Source organism: Triticum urartu, chromosome 3A (genome assembly GCF_056163025.1).
Source record: "Triticum urartu cultivar PI428250 chromosome 3A, HENAU_Tu73, whole genome shotgun sequence".
Classification (NCBI taxonomy): domain Eukaryota; kingdom Viridiplantae; phylum Streptophyta; class Magnoliopsida; order Poales; family Poaceae; genus Triticum; species Triticum urartu.
In genome coordinates this window covers 704,427,620-704,450,050 of record NC_141875.1, presented here as the reverse complement: position 1 = coordinate 704,450,050, position 22,431 = coordinate 704,427,620, and the positions used below count along the sequence as shown (strand labels likewise).

At 42.9% G+C, this 22,431-nt stretch overlaps 1 protein-coding gene, 2 long non-coding RNA genes and 1 pseudogene across 3 annotated transcripts; all 4 read right to left on the bottom strand.

Annotated features, from left to right (window-relative positions):
• Window positions 1–10,006: 10,006 nt before the first annotated feature.
• Window positions 10,007–10,977, bottom strand: LOC147981906 (uncharacterized). The gene is made up of 2 exons (XR_015599954.1): window positions 10,299–10,977; window positions 10,007–10,145 (listed from the first exon to the last, which is right to left on the bottom strand). It is a non-coding gene; the product is annotated as an uncharacterized LOC147981906 (long non-coding RNA).
• Window positions 10,978–14,568: 3,591 nt separating this feature from the next.
• Window positions 14,569–15,426, bottom strand: LOC147981905 (uncharacterized). The gene is made up of 2 exons (XM_087516141.1): window positions 14,887–15,426; window positions 14,569–14,790 (listed from the first exon to the last, which is right to left on the bottom strand). Exons 1-2 carry the CDS (start codon window positions 15,424–15,426, stop codon window positions 14,569–14,571), a joined length of 762 nt encoding a protein of 253 aa, XP_087372267.1.
• Window positions 15,427–20,265: 4,839 nt separating this feature from the next.
• Window positions 20,266–21,272, bottom strand: LOC147981904 (uncharacterized; annotated as a pseudogene).
• A 236-nt stretch (window positions 21,273–21,508) lies between these two features.
• Window positions 21,509–22,162, bottom strand: LOC147981903 (uncharacterized). The gene is made up of 3 exons (XR_015599953.1): window positions 22,044–22,162; window positions 21,856–21,925; window positions 21,509–21,763 (listed from the first exon to the last, which is right to left on the bottom strand). It is a non-coding gene; the product is annotated as an uncharacterized LOC147981903 (long non-coding RNA).
• Between the last annotated feature and the right edge of the window lie 269 nt (window positions 22,163–22,431).

Genomic DNA, 22,431 nt, shown 5'->3' with positions numbered 1-22,431 from the left:
ATGTGTATCACTACGATCGAGATTCAATAAACCATTCATTTTAGGTGTAAGACCATTGAAGGTATTATTCAAATAAACAGAGTAACCATTATTCTCCTTAAATGAATAACCGTATTGCGATAGACATAATCCAATCATGTCTATGCTCAACGCAAACACCAATCTCGATGGTAGAGGGAGCGTGCGATGCTTGATCATATCAACCTTGGAAACACTTCCAACACATATCATCATCTCACCTTTTAGCTAGTCTCCGTTTATTTCGTAGCCTTTTGTTTCGAGTTACTAACACTTAGCAACCGAACCGGTATCTAATACCATGGTGCTACTAGGAGTACTAGTAAAGTACACATTAACACAATGTATATCCAATATACCTCTATCGACTTTGCCAGCCTTCTCATCTACCAAGTATCTAGGGTAATTCTGCTCCAGTGGCTGTTCCTCTTATTACAGAAGCACTTAGTCTCGGGTTTGGGTTCAACCTTGGGTTTCTTCACTAGAGCAGCAGCTGAATTGCCGTTTCATGAAGTATCCCTTCTTGCCCTTGCCCTTCTTGAAACTAGTGGTTTCACTAACCATCAACAATTGATGCTCCTTCTTGATTTCTACTTTTGTGGTGTCAAACATCGCGAATATCTCAAGGATCATCATATATGTCCCTGATACATTATAGTTCATCACAAAGCTCTAGCAGCTTGGTGGTAATGACTTCGGAGAAACATCACTATCTCATCTGGAAGATCAACTCCCACTCGATTCAAGCGATTGTTGTACTCAGACAATCTGAGCACAAGCACAACAATTGAGCTTTTCTCCTTTAGTTTGCAGGCTAAGAAAATCGTCGGAGGTCTTATACCTCTTGACGTGGGCACGAGCCTGAAATCCCAATTTCAGCCCTTGAAACATCTCATATGTTTCGCGACGTTCCAAAACGTCTTCGGTGCCTCAACTCTAAACCGTTTAACTGAACTATCACGTAGTTATCAAAATGTGTATGTCAGATGTTCGCAACATCCACAGACAACGTTCGAGGTTCAGCACACCGAGCGATGCATTAAGGACATAAGCCTTCTATGAAGCAATGAGGACAATCCTTAGTTTACGGACCTAGTCCGCATAATTGCTACTATCAACTTTCAACTAAATTTTCTCTAGGAACATATCTAAACAGTAGAACTGAAGCACGAGCTACGACATAATTTGCAAAATCCTTTTGACTATGTTCAGGATAATTAAGTTCATCTTATGAACTCCCACTCAGATAGACATCCCTCTAGTCATCTAAGTGATTACATGATCCGAGTCAACTAGGCCGTGTGCGATCATCACGTGAGACGGACTAGTCAACATCGGTGAACATCTTCATGTTGATCGTATCTTCTATACGACTCATGCTCGACCTTTCGGTCATCTGTGTTTCGAGGCCATGTCTATACACATGCTAGGCTCGTCAAGTCAACCTAAGTGTTTGCATGTGTAAATCTGTCTTACACCCGTTGTATGTGAACGTTTGGATCAAACACCCGATCATCACGTGGTGCATTGAAACAACGAACTGTCGCAACGGTGCACAGTTAGGGGGAACACTTTCTTGAAATTTTAATGAGGGATCATCTTATTTACTACCGTCGTTCTAAGCAAATAAGATGTATAAACATGATAAACATCACATGCAATCAAATAGTGACATGATATGGCCAATATCATATTGCTCCTTTTGATCTCCATCTTCGGGGCTCCATGATCATCATCGTCACCGGCATGACACCATGATCTCCATCATCATGATCTCCATCATTGTGTCTCCATGAAGTTGTATCGCCAACTATTACTTCTACTACTACAGCTAACGGTTAGCAATAAAGTAAAGTAATTACATGACGTTTATGTTGACACGCAGGTCATAAATAAATTAAGACAACTCCTATGGCTCCTGCCGGTTGTCATACTCATCGACATGCAAGTCGTGATTCCTATTACAAGAACATGATCAATCTCATACATCACATATATCATTCATCACATCCTTTGGCCATATCACATCACATAGCATACCCTGCAAAAACAAGTTAGACGTCCTCTAATTGTTGTTTGCATGTTTTACGTGGCTGCTATGGGTTTCTAGCAGGAATGTTTCTTACCTACGCAAAGACCACAACATGATATGCCAATTGCTATTTACCCTTCATAAGGACCCTTTTCATCGAATCCGATCCGACTAAAGTGGGAGAGACAAACACCCGCCAGCCACCTTATGCAACTAGTGCATGTTTGTCGGTGGAACCGGTCTCACGTAAGCGTAAGTGTAAGGTTGGTCCGGGCTGCTTCATCCCACAATGCCGCCGAATCAAGATTGGACTGGTAACGGTAAGCATATTGAACAAAATCAACGCCCACAACTACTTTGTGTTCTACTCGTGCATAGTAACTACGCATAGACCTAACTCATGATGCCACTGTCGGGGAACGTAGCAGAAATTCAAAATTTTCCTACGTGTCACCAAGATCTATCTATGGAGAGACTAGCAACGAGGGGAAGGAGAGTGCATCTACATACCCTTGTAGATCGCTAAGCGGAAGCGTTCAAGAGAACGGGGTTGATGGAGTCGTACTCGTCGTGATCCAAATCACCGGAGATCCTAGTGCCGAACGGACAGCACCTCCGCGTTCAACACACGTACAGCCCGACGACGTCTCCCACGCCTTGATCCAGTAAGGAGAGAGGGAAAGGTTGAGGAAGACTCCATCCAACAGCAGCACAACAGCGTGGTGGTGGTTGAGGAGCGTGGCAATCCTGCAGGGCTTCGCCAAGCACCACGGGAGAGGAGAAGGACTTGGGAGAGGGGGAGGGCTGCACCAAAGGCAAAAGGTGTGTCTTGAGAGGCCCTCCTTCCCCACTATATATAGGGAGCCCAAGGGGGGGCGCCGGCCCTAGGAGATCCAATCTCCTAGGGGGGCGGCGGCCAGGGGAGGAATCCCTCCTCCCCAAGGCACCTAGGAGGTGCCTTCCCCTTCTGGGACTCTTCCTTTAGGGTTTCCCCCACACTAGGTGCATGGGCCCTAGGGGAAAGTGGCGCCCCAGCCCACTTTGGGCTGGATCCCTTCCCACTTCAGCCCATGGGACCCTCCGGGATAGGTGGCCCCACCCGGTGGGCCCCCGGGACCCTTCCGGTGGTCCCGGTACAATACCGATGACCCCGAAACTTGTCCCGATGGCCGAAATAGAACTTTCTATATATAAATCTTTACCTCCGGACCATTCCGGAACTCCTCATGACGTCCGGGATCTCATCCGGGACTCCGAACAACATTCGGTAACCACATACAAACTTCCTTTATAACCCTAGCGTCATCGAACCTTAAGTGTGTAGACCCTACGGGTTCGGGAGACATGCAGACATGACCGAGACGTTCTCCGGTCAATAACCAACAGCGGGATCTGGATACCCATGTTGGCTCCCACATGTTCCACGATGATCTCATCGGATGAACCACGATGTCAAGGACTTAATCAATCCCGTATACAATTCCCTTTGTCTAGCGGTATTGTACTTGCCCGAGATTCGATCGTCGGTATCCCGATACCTTGTTCAATCTCGTTACCGGCAAGTCTCTTTACTCGTTCCATAACACATCATCCCGTGATCAACTCCTTGATCACATTGTGCACATTATGATGATGTCCTACCGAGTGGGCCCAGAGATACCTCTCCGTCACACGGAGTGACAAATCCTAGTCTCGATTCGTGCCAACCCAACAGACACTTTCGGAGATACCTGTAGTGCACCTTTATAGTCACCCAGTTACGTTGTGACGTTTGGTACACCCAAAGCATTCCTACGGTATGTGGGAGTTGCACAATCTCATGGTCTAAGGAAATGATACTTGACATTAGAAAAGCTTTAGCATACGAACTACACGATCTTGTGCTATGCTTAGGATTGGGTCTTTTCCATCACATCATTCTCCTAATGATGTGATCCCGTTATCAATGACATCCAATGTCCATGATCAGGAAACCGTAACCATCTATTGATCAACGAGCTAGTCAACTAGAGGCTTACTAGGGACATGGTGTTGTCTATGTATCCACACATGTATCTGAGTTTCCTATCAATACAATTCTAGCGTGGATAATAAACAATTATCATGAACAAGGAAATATAATAATAACTTATTTATTATTGCCTCTAGGGCATATTTCCAACAATTAGTTCCTTTATGATGATCACTACGATGCCCGATCTATGCCTCTTGCGACGACCACCACAATGAAGCGGATCCACCCCCTGCCCCTGAACCAAGGCATCACTCCATTGCGTACCTTGTCGTTGTGTGGCCCTCATCTATGTTCTTTAAAACTAGATCCCATATGAGTAGGTTTCGACGAATTTTTTCTTCCGAGCAACTTTGTGTGATATAGAGACAACTTTAGTGCTATAGGAAAGCAACTCATTAATTTCCCCCCTAGTATTACTACCTATGAGTGGAGGATCCTTCTAAGTTAGTTACCATGACTACCAATTGACTAGCTTCACCTCTAAGTCGCCTACCATAAGGGCAACTCCAACGCGGATCACGAAATTGATCCAAATGTCGGGATCGGCCTCTCTAGAAATCTTTAACCATCAAATGATGGTCATCCAATTTGTTTGAACAAGTTTGTAGATCTAAAACCCTCCAAACCAAATGATGAGGGGGCGTTCTCAAGGTCCCTCTGTGTCCGTTGCTCCCTCCGACATCAAGTCGAATCCCATCTCCTCAAACAACAAGAAGAGTAGAATCCGCCCCTCCTAGTCGAGGCTGCCATGATGGACAAAGAGTACATGCTACACATGGAGATGCTAATCCAACTGTCAATCTTCGATCGTGGTCTGACGATGCCCTCTTTGCAGCTCCCGAGCAAACACGGCGTCCAAAACTGGATGTCGCGTAAAGGAGGAGACGTTGTCCCCACCGTGCCAACCATTTATGTTGTAACAAGGAGGTGGGAACAGCAACTTTGGATATTGATAAACGCAGCCACATATAGAAAATAATAAGTTCACCCAGCAGAGCCCGTTGGGGGTAGAAAAGGAAAACAACTATGTGATTTATATGCACTGAAGTTGTACTTAAAAAAGGCAGCAACTTTTGGGGTGTTTTTGTGCCACTCCAGTGCATTCACCAGACAACTCGTGTGTAGTCCCAGTCTGACTCGGTATCTAGATAAAGCGGCCACATATAGAAAATACTAAGTTCACCCAACATAGCCTATTGGGGATAAAAAGGACAACAACTTTGTGATTGATATGCACTAGAGTTGCACACTGAAAAGTCAACAACTTTTTGTGGTGTTTTTGTGTAACTCTAGTGTATTCACCAAACAACGTGTGCATAGTCCAAGTCTGACTTGGTATCTATATAAAGAAGCCACATATAGAAAAGACTAAGTTCAACTAACATGGCCTATTAGGAGTGGAAAAGGACAACAACTTTATGATTGATATGCATTGGAGTTGCATAATAAGAAGTCAAAAACTTTTGGGTATTTGTGCAACTCCAGTGCATTTTCAGGCAACTCGTGTGTAGTCCTGGCTCGACTTGGTATCTAAATAAAGTAGTCACATGTAGAAAAGACCAAGTGCACCAAATTGAGACTATTGGGGGTAAAAAGGACAACAAGTTTGTGATTGATATGCACTAAAGTTGCACATAAATATCCATCAACTTTTGGGATGTTTTTGTGTAACTCTAGTGCATTCATCAGGCAACTCATTGTGTGTTTTCATCAAGCAAAAAAGTTTGCATACAAACCGAACAAGATTGGACCAAGAAAACACACAAAATTATGTTCAGAAAATATCTACATATGTATGCATAGAAAAAATATAGTTGAAAGATAAAAACAACTTATAAAATGTATTAGTACTAACTTAGTTCAAAGAACGGGTAAAAACACTAAAAGAAGAATGATAAAGCAACTTTGCACTTGGGTTGTGCAACTCCTGTGCACATCTTAGGCAACCAGAGGGACAACATTTGATATTGGTTCGTCCACATCAAGTGAATCTAGGTTAGGGAAGTCGGGGTGCGTTAGTCTTGTCGTGTAGCGCTTGTGCCCCGAATGACTGGTAGAAACTCCACAAGTTGCTCATTGTTGCTAATTTGTTTCTATCATTGCTAACTATTTACTTTTAAATGGAGTGAAGCAGCCAACCTATTTGTTTTTCTAACTTTAATCCTAATTTGATCCACATATTATGCTATAGGCAACTTCAAAACCATGGTATACATACGAGAAAAATATTTTACCTACTTTTACAAAACATGAATATATCATTATAGGACCGTGTATGCAATATATATAGTGTAAGCTCCTTCATAATGAAATTTGCCTCCTTCAGTGCTAAACTTGCCTCCATGTAATGTCAAAAGAATGGGAAAACGATCAAACTTTGCCCACACAAGCTTAGAAACTATTTTGGTTCTAAAACAAAAATACAAGGAAAAATAAATAAATTGTTTATGTCCTACTATTTAAAAAGGAGCAACTTCCTCCCAGTAGTGCTGGTGCATGTGATCTTGATGATGTCGTTTAGCGAGAAACTATGTGGACTTTTTTGAACAAATCTACTGTTTTCCTCGGGCAACTAGGTAGTAGTACAGCAGAAAAACGCACACAGTAAAGGCGACCCAACGCAACCCCCTAGCCCTCCCTAATTTTGCGGGTGCTTGTGATCCTGATGAGATGTGATTAGTGGGCAACTATGTGCATTTTTCGGAACAACTCCATTGTTTTCCTTGGGCAACTAGGCAGTAGCAGAGAAGAAAAAAAACACACACATACACACACACACACATTCATGTGCCTCATATCTCTATCTAGGAAACCTTACCAGTTCCGCCCCGTCCCATCTACGGCTGCACCAAGGGATCCCACCCGAGGAGATGAAAATGTCGACTCCACCTCTATGAAACAAACTTAATTGCAGGTATATAAAACCTATAGATATTTACCAAATAATGGTCTTGATAATGTTTCTGTTTATGAGGATTGGGAAACTGGATACATGGTTTTAGGCAAACTGTATGGTTGATTATGGGCAACCGGATACATTGTTTTAGGCAACTGTATGGTTGATTGTGGGCAACTATGAAACCTAAAAAAGGGGATAAAGAACTTACACATGTTCATTTTTGGAGGGTTCATAGATAAATTTATAATCACCTAAAAACACTTCACGGTTTAAGTTACATCCCCATGACCAACTCCACCTTGCTCCCCCTCTGTAATCTTTTCCCGAGTATTTACGATCATACCAAGGGATCTCACTGTGAGGAGATAAATTCTTTACGCATCTCTATGAAATATACTTGAAAGGTATCTAAAACTGTTACATACTAGTCAAATTATGGTCTTGGTAATGTTTCTGTTCATGAGGATTGGACAACTGGATACATGATTTTAGACAATGGTATGATTGATTGTGGGAAACTGGATACATGATTTTAGACAACCGTATGATTGATTATGGGCAACTGGATACATGGTTTTAGACAACAATATGGTTGGTTGTAGGCAACTATGGCACCTAAAAAGGGGGATAAAGAACATAAACATGTTCATTTTTGGAGGGGGCCACAAATAAACTTAATCCCCTAAAACACTATGGTTTTAGTTATGCCCCCATACCAGCTCCACACCGCTCCCCCTCTATGATCTTTCGCCAAGTATTTACGGTCATACCAAGGGATCCCATCCTGAGGAGATGAAATTCTTGATGCAGCTCTATGACACAATCTTAATTGAAAGGTATCTAAAACCTTTACATATTAGCTAAATTATGGTCTTGGTAATGTTTCTGTTCATGAGGATTGGGCAACTGGATACATGGTTCTAGGCAACCGTATGGCTGATTGTGAGCAACTGACAACTGAAAAAGGGAGAAAGAACATGCACATGTTCTTTTTATTAGGGGTTCACAGATAAACTTAATCCCATAAGAAACAACATGGTTTTAGTTATGTCCCCATGACCAGCTCCATCCCGCCACCCTCTATGATCATTCGCCAGATGTTTACGATCATACCAAAGGGATCCCATTTCCACCTAAAGAGAAGAAATTCTTGACATACGACTATGACACAAACTTAATTGAAAGGTATCTAAAACCTTTAGATATTGGCCAAATCATGGTCTTGGTAATGTTTCTGTTCATGAGGATTGGGCAATGGGATACATGGTTGTAGGCAACTATATGATTAATTGTGGGCAACTATGTTATCTTTCATGCATTGTGCATAAAAAGGGGATGCAAACTATGTAGGGCAATTGTGGCTGTGTGTTTTTGTTGCTTTTGATGTGCGGTAATTTTTCTGAAATCACACGATGTTATACGTACTCATCAATGCAGCTGACGACTATAGGCAAAAAATAAATGCAACCAAATAGTAGCAGGGAGAAAAGAACACTCATCTGAACCAACCTATCCAATCAAGAAGAGCACCACCAGAAAACACTTATAAAAAATGTTGGGCAAATCCACTCGACAAACAAAAAAAGAAAATAAAAATGGGCCACTTCCGATCCACTCCTAGGCAGCTCCTTTCGACATTGTATTGTGCAACTCCAGCCATAACCTGGGCAGTTCCCTCCACCTTCATCCACCACACACGCTTCCTCTCTCTTGCCTCGCCGCCCACCACCTTCGTCTCCCCCGCCACACACCCTATCTCACACCTCACCACCCTCCACCTATATCTCCCCCACACACACCACTCCATGCACTATGTCTTAATTTTGGGAAACTTTTATGCCACCTACATTCCAGAGATTGCAAAACATGTGTATACATTCCAACAAACAACAGACCCACTACAACCCTCTATTCAAGGCTGATGGAATCGAGATCAACATGGCATTGTGCTTATTCCATCAAGAAATCTTGAAAGTTCCTCTTCAATTTCAATCAGGCTTGGCGTGGGTTGATTGTTGCCTTGTAAAACCATCTCTGAATCTAGTTCATCACTCATCCCTAGCAAAAAGTTCAAGCAACTGTCCTACCAAAATCCAAGCAACTGGACTACGAAAACACAATGCAAAAATTGTTCTAGCAAATTCAAGCAACTGTACTAGCAAAATCAAGCAACTGTATTACAGAAAAGAAATGCAAAATGTCCTATCAAAACCAAGCAACTGTCCTAACAAAACCCAGCAACTGCATTACCAAAAAAGTAGTTCCATGATAGTAGGAATTGGTTTGTAGAGTAACAAATAAAAAAGGTAGACTAAAGATTACTGAATATAAAGCCCCCATGAATTCAGTAAAATCGAAGCAACTTTAGTTGAATATTGCAGGCAAACTCATGCTTGTAACTGAAGCAACAAATTGTGATGACTAATCGCCCCATACAACTATGCAACTTCTGATCTTTATGCAACTGTGATGACCCCCCTCCCCCCGGCACGTCACCCTAACTTGTCCAACTTCTAGTACTGTATTTAGCTCCAAGCTCCTATCACATAAAACACTTACAAAAAAATTGCTACTGGGCAACTCCACTCGACAAATAGAAAAACATGAAAAAAAAACAAGGCACTTCTAATCCACCGATCACAAAACCATACCAAGTTAGTCCCCTCGATGTACCACAGTCAAGCTACAACGACGCAATCCTAGGCTGCATATACAATAGAGTGCATAATAAGTTTGCAATCTTGTATAGGCAAAAGAAAATGTAGACTATGTAGATGCCTTAATCACTGCATCCACCTCTCAAAACCAACAAACAGTATATGCATCGGTTGGTTTTGCATGAAAAAAAGTGGAGGGTAGCCTCCCTACTGACATATACTTGCCTAAATTTTGGTTACAACTTGCCTGATCGCATAGAAAAATTTCCTGGAAGAAAATTATAGCTGCCCATGCTGATTATTCACTTAAAATGGGTTACCTAGTACGAAGCAACACACACCAGTGACCAGTCTGCATCACAAACGGAATAAAAAAATGGCCACAGTTCAGAATGGACAACGAGTTTTATTTCTATTTGTAGATACAAAGCCAGTTCAGAATTTACAACGAGTCTACAACGGCAGTACTTCTTGATTTCCTGCACTGTGGGAGCACACTCCACCTTCTCAAGCAACGCTCACCCCCTAGCAAAAATAGTGCCCTGCATCAATCACACAGGCAACTACAGATAGGTTCTCAAAACTGCACATTTCACAAATCTGTTCTTCGATCTCCTCGGCGGTGAGGCCCTTGTTGTTGAGGAAGGAGCGGCGTTAGACGACGGCCGATCCACTAACCTTGGGATGAGAGAGGAACTTGATGGAGTCCTGGATGTACTTCCCTTCCCTCAACAGCTGCGTCTGCAGCAGCGCCTTGAAGGCCAGCTGCGGCTGCGCCTCGCCACAATGGGCTTCTGCCGTAGGGAGGCATAAGGGGCTGGCGACCGGCGGCGCAGGGGACCAGGAGAGCAGGTCCTACCGGGCTCGGCGTACGGCACCAGGAGGAGCGGGACGGACGGGCGCGTACTGGGTGCGGCGCTCATCGCCGGGAGAAGATAAGAGGAGGAGGCGGCCGGGGATGTGCTTGGCGCGCCGAGCGGCGCCGGTAGGAGGATCAGGGCGGCAGCCTCGTAGCCGGGAGTAGGAGCACGGCGGAGGCACACGCAGCCCGGAGGAGGAGCGGGGCGGCGGCCGCATCTCAGTGAGGAGGCGCTGGACGACTTGTGGTGGGACGACGAGTAGGAAGTGGGATGAGTGGATAACGTGAGGAAGTTGGTTGACGCGTATGTTTTTTGTCGGTAGCGCGTGCGCTCGCGGCAGCTAAATCGCGCAGCTGCACTTTTAAGCAATTAGGCTACTTTAATTAACAACAAGAAGTAAGCATTTCCAGCTTCTAGCATCTTCTACGTTCCCAATGATGTAAAGAAAGGTAATCTGCTTTGGTTGTCTATATATAGATGTCCAAAGTAGAAAAGCAGCAATTTAGTAGGATAACTCTTTACATTTCTACATTCCTTACGATGATGTTCACATTTGTTTACTTCAGTTCTGACACACAAGAACGAGATTCGTACAATTAATTCTGCATATCCGTCATGTCTGCTGTGTACAGACTAAAGATCATGTTTCGCAATTTGTATGATAGTTACTGAGAAAATCAAGAGTTGAATTCAGTATGATGGTGCATTAAAGTTGGTGGCGTGGTCGTGCGGATCACCTTCTCATATGCACTGATAGTGACATCTCTGATATACATTGTCTGTTCCCGATATATATTTCTCTTGTATATTATGTATGCCATCTCTTCCGCTTCCTCATGTTTTGTCAAGGCATGCCATGTGTCATTGTAATAACTGTACGTGTGATAACTTCCTTGGCGGTATCAATGTGTTAGTCACAATTATAGATAATGCTCAGAGCCTAAAGAATGATGGTTGGTTTTCTTGCAAAAATATGTGGTTCTAACACTCACTACTGGAATTTCGTATATGTTGGGTGTCTGGCTCTTCGCCGAGAGCCAAACCATGGGCACTTGGCAAACGTACATACGCCAAGCCACACTCGACAACAATGGGTTCACTGCTGGCGTCCACCACCGGGCCGCCGAGGTCCACCACCAAGCCGCCGCAAGGGACTGGACGAGGGGTTGGGGTGGACGGGCATCTCACGGATGGCGACGGGGTTGGGGCATCACGGCCGCTAAGGTGAGCAAGGGGGCTGGGGCTGAGCCGCCGCGGTGGTGCTCAAGGGGGGCTGGGACTGAGCTGCTGCAGAGGTGCTCGAGGGGGTCGGGGCTAAGCCAATGCGGAAGTGCCACGCCGACGCATCGAACCTCTCCGATTCCGCCGATTTTGGGGCTTCTCCGCTACAGATTGTGGAGCTTCTCCAGCTAAACAGGAGCAACTTGCAGGAAGGTTCAGAGGTACGAAGGCACAACCCCTCCTTTGTTTCGTATATGTTTTTGTCTGAGGATATTTAGTTCAAAATTTAGCACAACTATGTGTGTTGCTTGAGGAGGTAATCTGTAGAAAAGTATCATTCTGTTTATATCTTTTGAATGAAGACAACAGTTAGAACAAGGTCCCTAATGTTGAAGTGATGTCATTGTATTTGTGCACGACATTCAGTTTTCTTAATCATTATTTCACATTCGTGCTTGTTTTTTCTCTAATATATATGTCATTTTGGATTTTGGCAGAATTTGGGTATGATGCAATTGTGGAAGTGTTGTGCAATGGCACAAATTGACAAGAGGATACCTCAAGTTGGTATGAGATTCAAAGATTCAGATGAGGCTTGGTTGTTTTGGGTAGATACGGGGGGTCACATAGGCTTTGATGTGAGGAAAAGATGCACCAAGGAAAGCAAATTTGATGAAAAGGTGACTTCATGCAGATTTTTTTTGTTCCAATGAGGGTCTTAGAAGGAAATGTCAAATCGAACGTGAGCCAAAGCGTTTTAGAGCTGAAACAAGAACTAGTTGTCTAGTTTGGATGGTTATTACATTGGATCAAGCGACAGAAAGTTATGAAATTACTGAAGTTATATTGGAACACAACAACTACCTTGGACTGCCACAAACCCGCCACTTGTTGGCCTCACAAAGGAAGTGGAGTAGGATGACAAGAACAAAGGAGCAAACTTGGAGTTTCAAGAGTGCAATGCAATCTTCAGTTTCACCCAACTCTTGACAGCTCCATCTTGTGATGTTCATGATTTGTTTTAGAATGCGCAAGTCTTCTAGATAGTATTTCGGACAGAGTTAACTATAGTTGGGGCTAACTATAGTCTTTTGTGGCCTAAGTGTACAAGTTAAACGGCCTATTTTGGGTATTCTGATGATTGTTTAGTAGCAAGACTTGTTGCTGTAGAATTTACATGTTGAGTACTCATTTAATTTGGTCGAACAATACTAGTGCTGGTCTTGAGTAAGAATGTTGGTTGTTGTTTCTTTCAATGCTAAGTGTTGAATTTATGGACTCGATCATGTACAACATATATTTTTTTACCTCTTTTTAACCTCAAATAGTTGATGTTGTTTTCACCTCTAATTGCATGGAAACTGACTGATGTTGTTTGTACCGTCGGCTGTCTAAAGAATAGTAAGTATGTATTTTTTTTTTCTTCTTCAGTTTTCTAATGTGTGGATGATGGCTGGATGCGTTCATGAATTGGTGATGCATGTTTGATCAAAACTGACTTATGTTGTTTATACTATCAGCTGTCGAGCAAACTTGGAGTTTCAAGAGTGCAATGCAATCTTCACTTTCACCCAACTCTTGACAGCTCCATCTTGTGATGTTCATTATTTATTTTAGCATGTGCAAATCTTCTAGATAGTATTTTGGACAGAGTTAACTATAGTTGGGGCTAACAATAGTCTTTTGTGGCCTAAGTGTACAAGTTAAACGGCCTATTTTGGGTACTCCGATGATTGTTTAGTAGCAAAGACTTGTTGCTGCAGAATTTACATGTTGAGTACTGCTAGTGGCATCATGTATTTTGCTCGAGCAATACTAGTGCTGGTCTTGAGTAAGAATGTTGGTTGTTCTTTCTTTCAATGCTAAGTTACATATATCAAATAAATAATCTAATAGACTCTAAAATCTAGCATACTTTCCTAAACGGACACCGCCTAATATGGTCTCTAGAGTCTACTTCCTGATACGTCTACTGTCTAATACACACAACTGATAAACGGTGGTCATAATAAAACTTTCTTGTCAAGTACTCCAATCAACCGCACAACACTCGTTCGTAAGCACATAACTGAACGAGTAAAAAAACACGTGGCACATGGAAGGATGACTTCAGGAAACAAACAACAAAATCATCCTCCAGAGGCGGACCACGGAAAAAAATTAAGGTGTGGCGAAGTCTCATTAAACTTTTTTTTATGCGAATCAAAGAGTCAATACACTAACAATACACAGTTACACACTATGAACGAATAACCAAATATAATGGAAATGTAGACATGTCTCAATAGGAAAACAACCTAAAACATACCGATAATGAAGCTTTTAATGGCGTGTAGAAGACCCAGGCAATGGCAGTGCCCTACCTTCCTTCTGAAAATCTTCCTTAATTTTATCAAGATCAATACTTTTGAAGATCGCTCGCTCAATGTAACACACCATCAAGTCATTAAGCCAGCCATCAGACATCTTGCTGCGCAACTCAGTCTTGATGATTTTCATTGATAAGAAGGCTCTTTCAACTGTTGCCGTCGCTACCGGTAGTAGCAATGCCAACTCAATGAGGCGATAAACAGCAGGAAACATGACATGCCTTTCAAGTTCAACCATCTTTTTAGCTAGGCTTGCAATATCATGACAAGCTCTAAATTCTTCAATTCTTCTCATATGGATAATGAATAGCTCGAGGTTATCAACTATATGTTCACGTTCATAATCTGAGAAATCCTCATAATAAATCTCTGTGAGTCTAGCAAGCTTATTCACATTGAACCTAGAAAAGGAGTTTCTTGGGTCAAGACAAGAGAAGTTCTGGAGCAGCTCTGAAGATACCTCATTAAAACGATGATCAAACTCTGTGGTGATGGAGTCTATGGCAGCATAGAATGTGTCCACACGAAAAAATGATCAGCTATGATATTGTTTCGTCCACCTTTTCTTGATTTTCCCCACTTTGTAAACATGTCATCCATATTTGGTATTGGAATGTCGTTTTTGGTGCAAAAGGCTTTGACATCTTCCAAGAGTGGCTCCCAACCATCATTTCTCCAATTGATCAAACGTGTTCTCACATCCGTAACCAATAACATTGCCTGAAATGAGATAATTACAATTTTAGATGCATGTATGTTTACATGAACAAAATATATCAAGCAGAGTAGATACATATAACATGATCGATCACATACTTGAACAACATTTTGATCCTTCTTTTGCAATAGAAGAGACAAATCATTTGTCATACGAAGGATCTTTAGCATCATCTTCAGGATGAACACAAAGCTAAAAGTCTCCATTTGATGAACCAAACCTCCTGCTCTACATGGAACACGCACATCATCCTCAACAATGCCCAAAACTTCTATGACTGCATCCCACATTGATTCAATGCGAGATAAGGTTGTGTAATGAGAGCCCCATCTTGTATCTCCAGGTCTGACCAATGATGTTTCTTGATTTTTCCCTTTTCCTGTGGGCATCTCACCTCCCCTAATCTTATCCAAAAGAACTTGTTTTTGCTTGTCAAGCAATTTATCCTTCCTCTTGCAAGATGACGTACTGAGATTAGATATCATGGTCACATATTCAAAAAAATCCTCAACACCCTTGCAGCATCTCGAAACAGCAACAACTACCAACTGCAGTTGGTGGGCAAAGCAATGGATATAGAAAGCATATGGGTTCTCATCTCGAATTAATTTCTGAAGGCCATTGAATTCTCCTCTCATATTAGATGCCCCATCATACCCTTGCCCTCGTAGTCGCGCAAAAACCAGACCGTGTTTTGCAAAAACCTCCAACAATGCCTTCTTTAAAGAAGCAGATGTTGTGTTCGGGACATGCTTAATACCTAAAAATCGTTCAATAGTCTCTCCTTGTTTGCTCAAGTACCTACAAAATGTCATATAATTAGTTGACCACTCCACATAGAACAAAATGATCAAAAAGCACATAGACACTTCAAAAGCTTAAACACGTACCTAATAACCACGGCCATTTGTTCTTTCACCGATATATCATGACACTCATCAATAAGGACAGAGAAAAGACAGTCACCCATCTCTTCTTTCATTGCTTTGGTGACCGCATTTGCACAATGGGAAATAAGGATTTTTTGAATTTTTCCGGAAGTCATTTGGGCATTCTTAGGGCATAGCTCATCAAATGCAACCTTCACTTCTGGAATTCTTTCTTTCACCCAATCAAGTAGCTCCAAAAAATTCCCCTTGTTCAAAGAAGAACTGGATTCATCGTGTCCACGAAATGGTTCACCTTGCAATGCTAGATAACTTACAATGGCCAAAGATGTATCCACACGAGTTTCATACTTGACTAGTGAACCTTTGCTGTAAGTTGTAACTTTACTTTTCACACTTGCCCTTTGATTTTTAAAATCATCACATGCTGTTTTTGAAATATTGTGGATGCTACATGGCCCACCAACATGTTTACGGAATGCTGCAACCGCATTTTTCCAACAGTCAAAACCCAATTTGGAGAAAACATCATGCCCAAATTTATCATCCATTCGGTCATGCTTAAAAAGATAACAATAGAAGCAATATGCCTTACGCTTATCCACACTATATTCCAACCACTCAAAATCCTTATACCATTGTGGCCGGAAGCATCTTCCATCTCTATTTGGGGGGAAAGTGCAACTAGTTGGTTGAGTTGCACCCATTCGGATATAAGCAAATCTAACATCATCTCTAATGTTCGGGGCAAAACTATCAAGTGGAATGCGAAGGCCTGGATCACCATTTATGTAATCTTCACTAAAAATAGTTATACCTTCAACCCCGTGAACTTCAACATTCTCTTCTACTATAGCTTCGACCGAATCTGCAGTTTGTTCTTCCACTTGTTCGGTTGGCATCAAATTTTCATGCTCTTCTTCCATGGAAGTCACTTGATCTTGATGATTGACATTTGCTAAAATATTGACACTTTCGCGGGTGCTTGGATTTGTTTGTGAGTTGCTGCCACTACCAAGCACTTCAAAATACTTTTTTAAATCTGCAATGAGAAGATTAATATATCACTAAAATATGGTTGAATTTAAGGCTGTTCAAAATTGCTACAAAATTTTCAGAAAAATGAGAAATTACCTCTTCCTCTTTTCTTTGGATTTACTAGTCCCTTTCCCTTTCCTTCCATCTTCTAGCAATCTAGACAAAACTGAGCCGGTTGGGCATCTTATTAGTCACTGCCTTTCTGTCCATGAAGAATTGACACTTTGACAGAAGAAAAAAACGCTACTGCCCATCAAAGTTCAGAGTTTGGTCAGTTGGTCTCACCTGAATCCCAAACCCCGACTGTGGTCGTCGCCTGCTGTAGCCGCCGTTGAAGCCGCCACGCCACTGGAGTGGCCGCCGGAGCTGCTGGTGAAGCCGCCGCCGGAGCCGCCGCTTGCTGCTGCCGTCGCTTGCCGCGCCGCTGGAGCCGCCGCCCTCCAAGGCTCCAAGCCCCCAGCCTTCCGCCGCCCGCGCCCGCCTGGTGCCCTGGTCCTCGCGACCTCGCGCCCGCCAGGTAAGCCGCCACCGCCGCCGCCGCGCTAGGCGCTAGCTAGGTTTGGGTCTCGGGCAGGGAAGGAGCGTGCCCTGGTCGTTCGTTTTCTTTTTTTTAGGTGGGTGGGACGTGGGGTTGTGGACTTGTGGGCAGAGGGCGCTCGAGGCCACCACTGGCTCTGCCTGGGCCTGGCTGTGGTCGAGGCAGAAGTGGGCCGAGTGAAAGATACATATGTATAAATTTTTTTTGCCAATAATCAAGGTATGGCAGGTGCCATACCTCGCCCACCGGAGCGCTCCGCCACTGTCATCCTCCACGGGCAGATTAATCAAGAGTGATTCAAATCATAGAGTCTTCAAATCAAGAAATTGAAAGGAAAAAAAGAAGCTAATAATAATCATGTGTGTGTGGTCCATTAAAATCATCATCCATAGAGTGCACTGGTCCTTTATTTACTACTGTACATACATCACAATCAGCTCAGTGGATCATGGTGTACTAATAATCAGTGGCTGAAGCAGCCAAAAATCACCGGGGCGCGAAACAGAAATGATCAGTGATTGAGAGGGGGGGGGGGGGGGGGGCAAATGCTAAAAAAATTCTAATGTAAGCCTTTCTTAAATTTTTTTGCTTTAGGAATTGATACAAGGGTGGGGGGCAGCTAGCCCCCTCCCCGGCCTCAACATAGCTCCGGCGTAGCTAATACTAGTGTAGTAGCAGTGAAGGTGGCGATGGTACCCGAGGGAGGAGATGGCGCATCTGCAGCTGAGGTGGTGGTACTGGCTAGACGAAGTCGAGCTCCGGAGAGATCGCCCTTCACACCTGCACATGACATTTCCTAGAAAACTTACCTCTAGATACAAAGAAAGAAGTGTACAATTACTACAAGTAAATATTTAAGTCAAGTACTTTCTCCGTTGCAAACCATGAGGCCCTATATCTTAAGATTTAGTTTTGACAAAAAAGACAATTAAGATCTTGAGCATACAGAGAGAACATTGACAACAAACAACTTAATCTAGTATGCGATTACAACTAGTTCATTCAGATAAGGACAGTGATACAATTGCTGTAGGTTTTGGGGGACTAGCTACCGTCTTGGGGCACTGCAAATTATTTCATCTGCGCATGGTTACTGGATCCATTACAATTTGGCTAATAAAACTAGTACATGTTCAGGTCTGAAGCCAAATTCTAGAGCCACAAATTTGTAGGCAATGAGCACCTAACTACTGTTATAAGTCATCAAAAGCTGTTGTATGCAACCAAGTAAGCAAGAACCTGCACATGAAGTCATTGTTTAGTTGATTCAGGGGTAGAGGTTGCTAGAAAATCTGGAGCATGCTAAACAACTTGGACGCCTACAATGCAAGCAAGCTGAAACATAGCTGAGATAACAATCTGCATAGGATAGTTACTTTACGGCCATTATCAGAGACAAGTCGCAGGAAACATTCTCTGGTTGAACATCTTAAGCTAACATCTTGCAGGCAGCAAATCCAGGGCCCAAAATTGAGATCTACACCAGCCCTTGTCCTCACCCCAACTCCAGCAATTCAATCTATAGTAAGAGAAAGCATGGATTGTGTGTGGATCGATTTGGTCGGCTCACAACAAAAAGAATAGATTGGCGGTGGCGGCAAGTGGGAGACGGGCGAGTGTCCGTGGCAAGAAAGGCGGACCACAGAAAAAAATTAAGGTGTGGCGAAGTCTCATTAAGATTTTTTTTAATGCGAATCAAAGAGTCAATACACTAACAATACACAGTTACACACTACGAATGAATAACCAAATACAATGGAAATGTAGACATGTCTCAATAGGAAAACAACCTAAAACATACCGATAATGAAGCTTTTAATGGAGTGTAGAAGACCCAGGCAATGGCAGTGCCCTACCTTCCTTCTGAAAATCTTCCTTAATTTTATCAAGATCAATACTTTTGAAGATCGCTCGCTCAATGTAACACACCATCAAGTCATTAAGCCAGCCATCAGACATCTTGCTGCGCAACTCAGTCTTGATGATTTTCATTGATGAGAAGGCTCTTTCAACTGTTGTCGTCGCTACCGGTAGTAGCAATGCCAACTCAATGAGGCGATAAACAGCAGGAAACATGACATGCCTTTCAAGTTCAACCATCTTTTTAGCTAGGCTTGCAATATCATGACAAGCTCTAAATTCTTCAATTCTTCTCATATGGATAATGAATAGCTCGAGGTTATCAACTATATGTTCACGTTCATAATCTGAGAAATCCTCATAATAAATCTCTGTGAGTCTAGCAAGCTTATTCACATTGAACCTAGAAAAGGAGTTTCTTGGGTCAAGACAAGAGAAGTTCTGGAGCAGCTCTGAAGATACCTCATTAAAACGATGATCAAACTCTGTGGTGATGGAGTCTATGGCAGCATAGAATGTGTCCACACGAAAAAAAATGATCAGCTGTGATATTGTTTCGTCCACCTTTTCTTGATTTTCCCCACTTTGTAAACATGTCATCCATATTTGGTATTGGAATGTCGTTTTTGGGGCAAAAGGCTTTGACATCTTCCAAGAGTGGCTCCCAACCATCATTTCTCCAGTTGATCAAACGTGTTCTCACATCCGTAACCAACGACATTGCCTGAAATGAGACAATTACAATTTTAGATGCATGTATGTTTACATGAACAAAATATATCAAGCAGAGTAGATACATATAACATGATCGATCACATACCTGAACAACATTTTGATCCTTCTTTTGCAATAGAAGAGACAAATCATTTGTCATATGAAGGATCTTTAGCATCATCTTCAGGATGAACACAAAGCTAAAAGTCTCCATTTGATGAACCAAACCTCCTGCTCTACATGGAACACGCACATCATCCTCAACAATGCCCAAAACTTCTATGACTGCATCCCACATTGATTCAATGCGAGATAAGGTTGTGTAATGAGAGCCCCATCTTGTATCTCCAGGTCTGACCAATGATGTTTCTTGATTTTTCCCTTTTCCTGTGGGCATCTCACCTCCCCTAATCTTATCCAAAAGAACTTGTTTTTGCTTGTCAAGCAATTTATCCTTCCTCTTGCAAGATGACGTACTGAGATTAGATATCATGGTCACATATTCAAAAAAAATCCTCAACACCCTTGCAGCATCTCGAAACAGCAACAACTACCAACTGCAGTTGGTGGGCAAAGCAATGGATATAGAAAGCATATGAGTTCTCATCTCGAATTAACTTCTGAAGGCCATTGAATTCTCCTCTCATATTAGATGCCCCATCATACCCTTGCCCTCATAGTCGCGCAACAACCAGACCGTGTTTTGCAAAAACCTCCAACAATGCCTTCTTTAAAGAAGCAGATGTTGTGTCCGGGACATGCTTAATACCTAAAAATCGTTCAATAGTCTCTCCTTGTTTGCTCAAGTACCTACAAAATGTCATATAATTAGTTGACCACTCCACATAGAACAAAATGATCAAAAAGCACATAGACACTTCAAAAGCTTAAACACGTACCTAATAACCACAGCCATTTGTTCTTTCACTGATATATCACGACACTCATCAATAAGGACAGAGAAAAGACAATCACACATCTCTTCTTTGATTGCTTTGGTGACCGCATTTGCACAATGGGAAATAAGGATTTTTTGAATTTTTCCGGAAGTCATTTGGGCATTCTTAGGGCATAGCTCATCAAATGCAACCTTCACTTCTGGAATTCTTTCTTTCACCCAATCAAGTAGCTCCAAAAAATTCCCCTTGTTCAAAGAAGAACTGGATTCATCGTGTCCACGAAATGGTTCACCTTGCAATGCTAGATAACTTACAATGGCCAAAGATGTATCCACACGAGTTTCATACTTGACTAGTGAACCTTTGCTGTAAGTTGTAACTTTACTTTTCACACTTGCCCTTTGATTTTTAAAATCATCACATGCTGTTTTTGAAATATTGTGGATGCTACATGGCCCACCAACATGTTTACGGAATGCTGCAACCGCATTTTTCCAACAGTCAAAACCCAATTTGGAGAAAACATCATGCCCAAATTTATCATCCATTCGGTCATGCTTAAAAAGATAACAATAGAAGCAATATGCCTTACGCTTATCCACACTATATTCCAACCACTCAAAATCCTTATACCATTGTGGCCGGAAGCATCTTCCATCTCTATTTGGGGGGAAAGTGCAACTAGTTGGTTGAGTTGCACCCATTCGGATATAAGTAAATCTAACATCATCTCTAATGTTGGGGGCAAAACTATCAAGTGGAATGCGAAGGCCTGGATCACCATTTATGTAATCTTCACTAAAAATAGTTGTACCTTCAACCCCGTGAACTTCAACATTCTCTTCTACTATAGCTTCGACCGAATCTGCAGTTTGTTCTTCCACTTGTTCGGTTGGCATCAAATTTTCATGCTCTTCTTCCATGGAAGTCACTTGATCTTGATGATTGACATTTGCTGAAATATTGACACTTTCGCGGGTGCTTGGATTTGTTTGTGAGTTGCTGCCACTACCAAGCACTTCAAAATACTTTTTCAAATCTGCAATGAATAGATTAATATATCACTAAAATATGGTTGAATTTAAGGCTATTCAAAATTGCTACAAAATTTTCAGAAAAATGAGAAATTACCTCTTCCTCTTTTCTTTGGATTTACTAGTCCCTTTCCCTTTCCTTCCATCTTCTAGCAATCTAGACAAAACTGAGCCGGTTGGGCATCTTATTAGTCACTGCCTTTCTGTCCATGAAGAATTGACACTTTGACAGAAGAAAAAACGCTACTGCCCATCAAAGTTCAGAGTTTGGTCAGTTGGTCTCACCTGAATCCCAAACCCCGACTGTGGCCGTCGCCTGCTGTAGCCGCCATTGAAGCCGCCGCGCCACTGGAGTGGCCGCCGGAGCTGCTGGTGAAGCCGCCGCCGGAGCCGCCGCTTGCTGCTGCCGTCGCTTGCTGCGCCGCTGGAGCCGCCGCCCTCCAAGGCTCCAAGCCCCCAGCCTTCCGCCGCCCGCGCCCGCCTGGTGCCCTGGTCCTCGCGACCTCGCGCCCGCCAGGTAAGCCGCCACCGCCGCCGCCACGCTAGGCGCTAGCTAGGTTTGGGTCTCGGGCAGGGAAGGAGCGTGCCCTGGTCGTTCGTTTTCTTTTTTTTAGGTGGGTGGGACGTGGGGTCGTGGACTTGTGGGCAGAGGGCACTCGAGGCCACCACTGGC

What these genes read in the sequence shown, in the direction of transcription:
- LOC147981905 (XM_087516141.1), bottom strand. Translation starts at nt 15,426, where the DNA reads ATGAGAGGAGAATTCAATGGCCTTCAGAAATTAATTCGAGATGAGAAC. An exon ending in AGGATCAAAATGTTGTTCAA is followed by an intron (nt 14,791 to 14,886) that starts GTATGTGATCGA and finishes ATCTCATTTCAG; the next exon opens with GCAATGTTATTGGTTACGGA.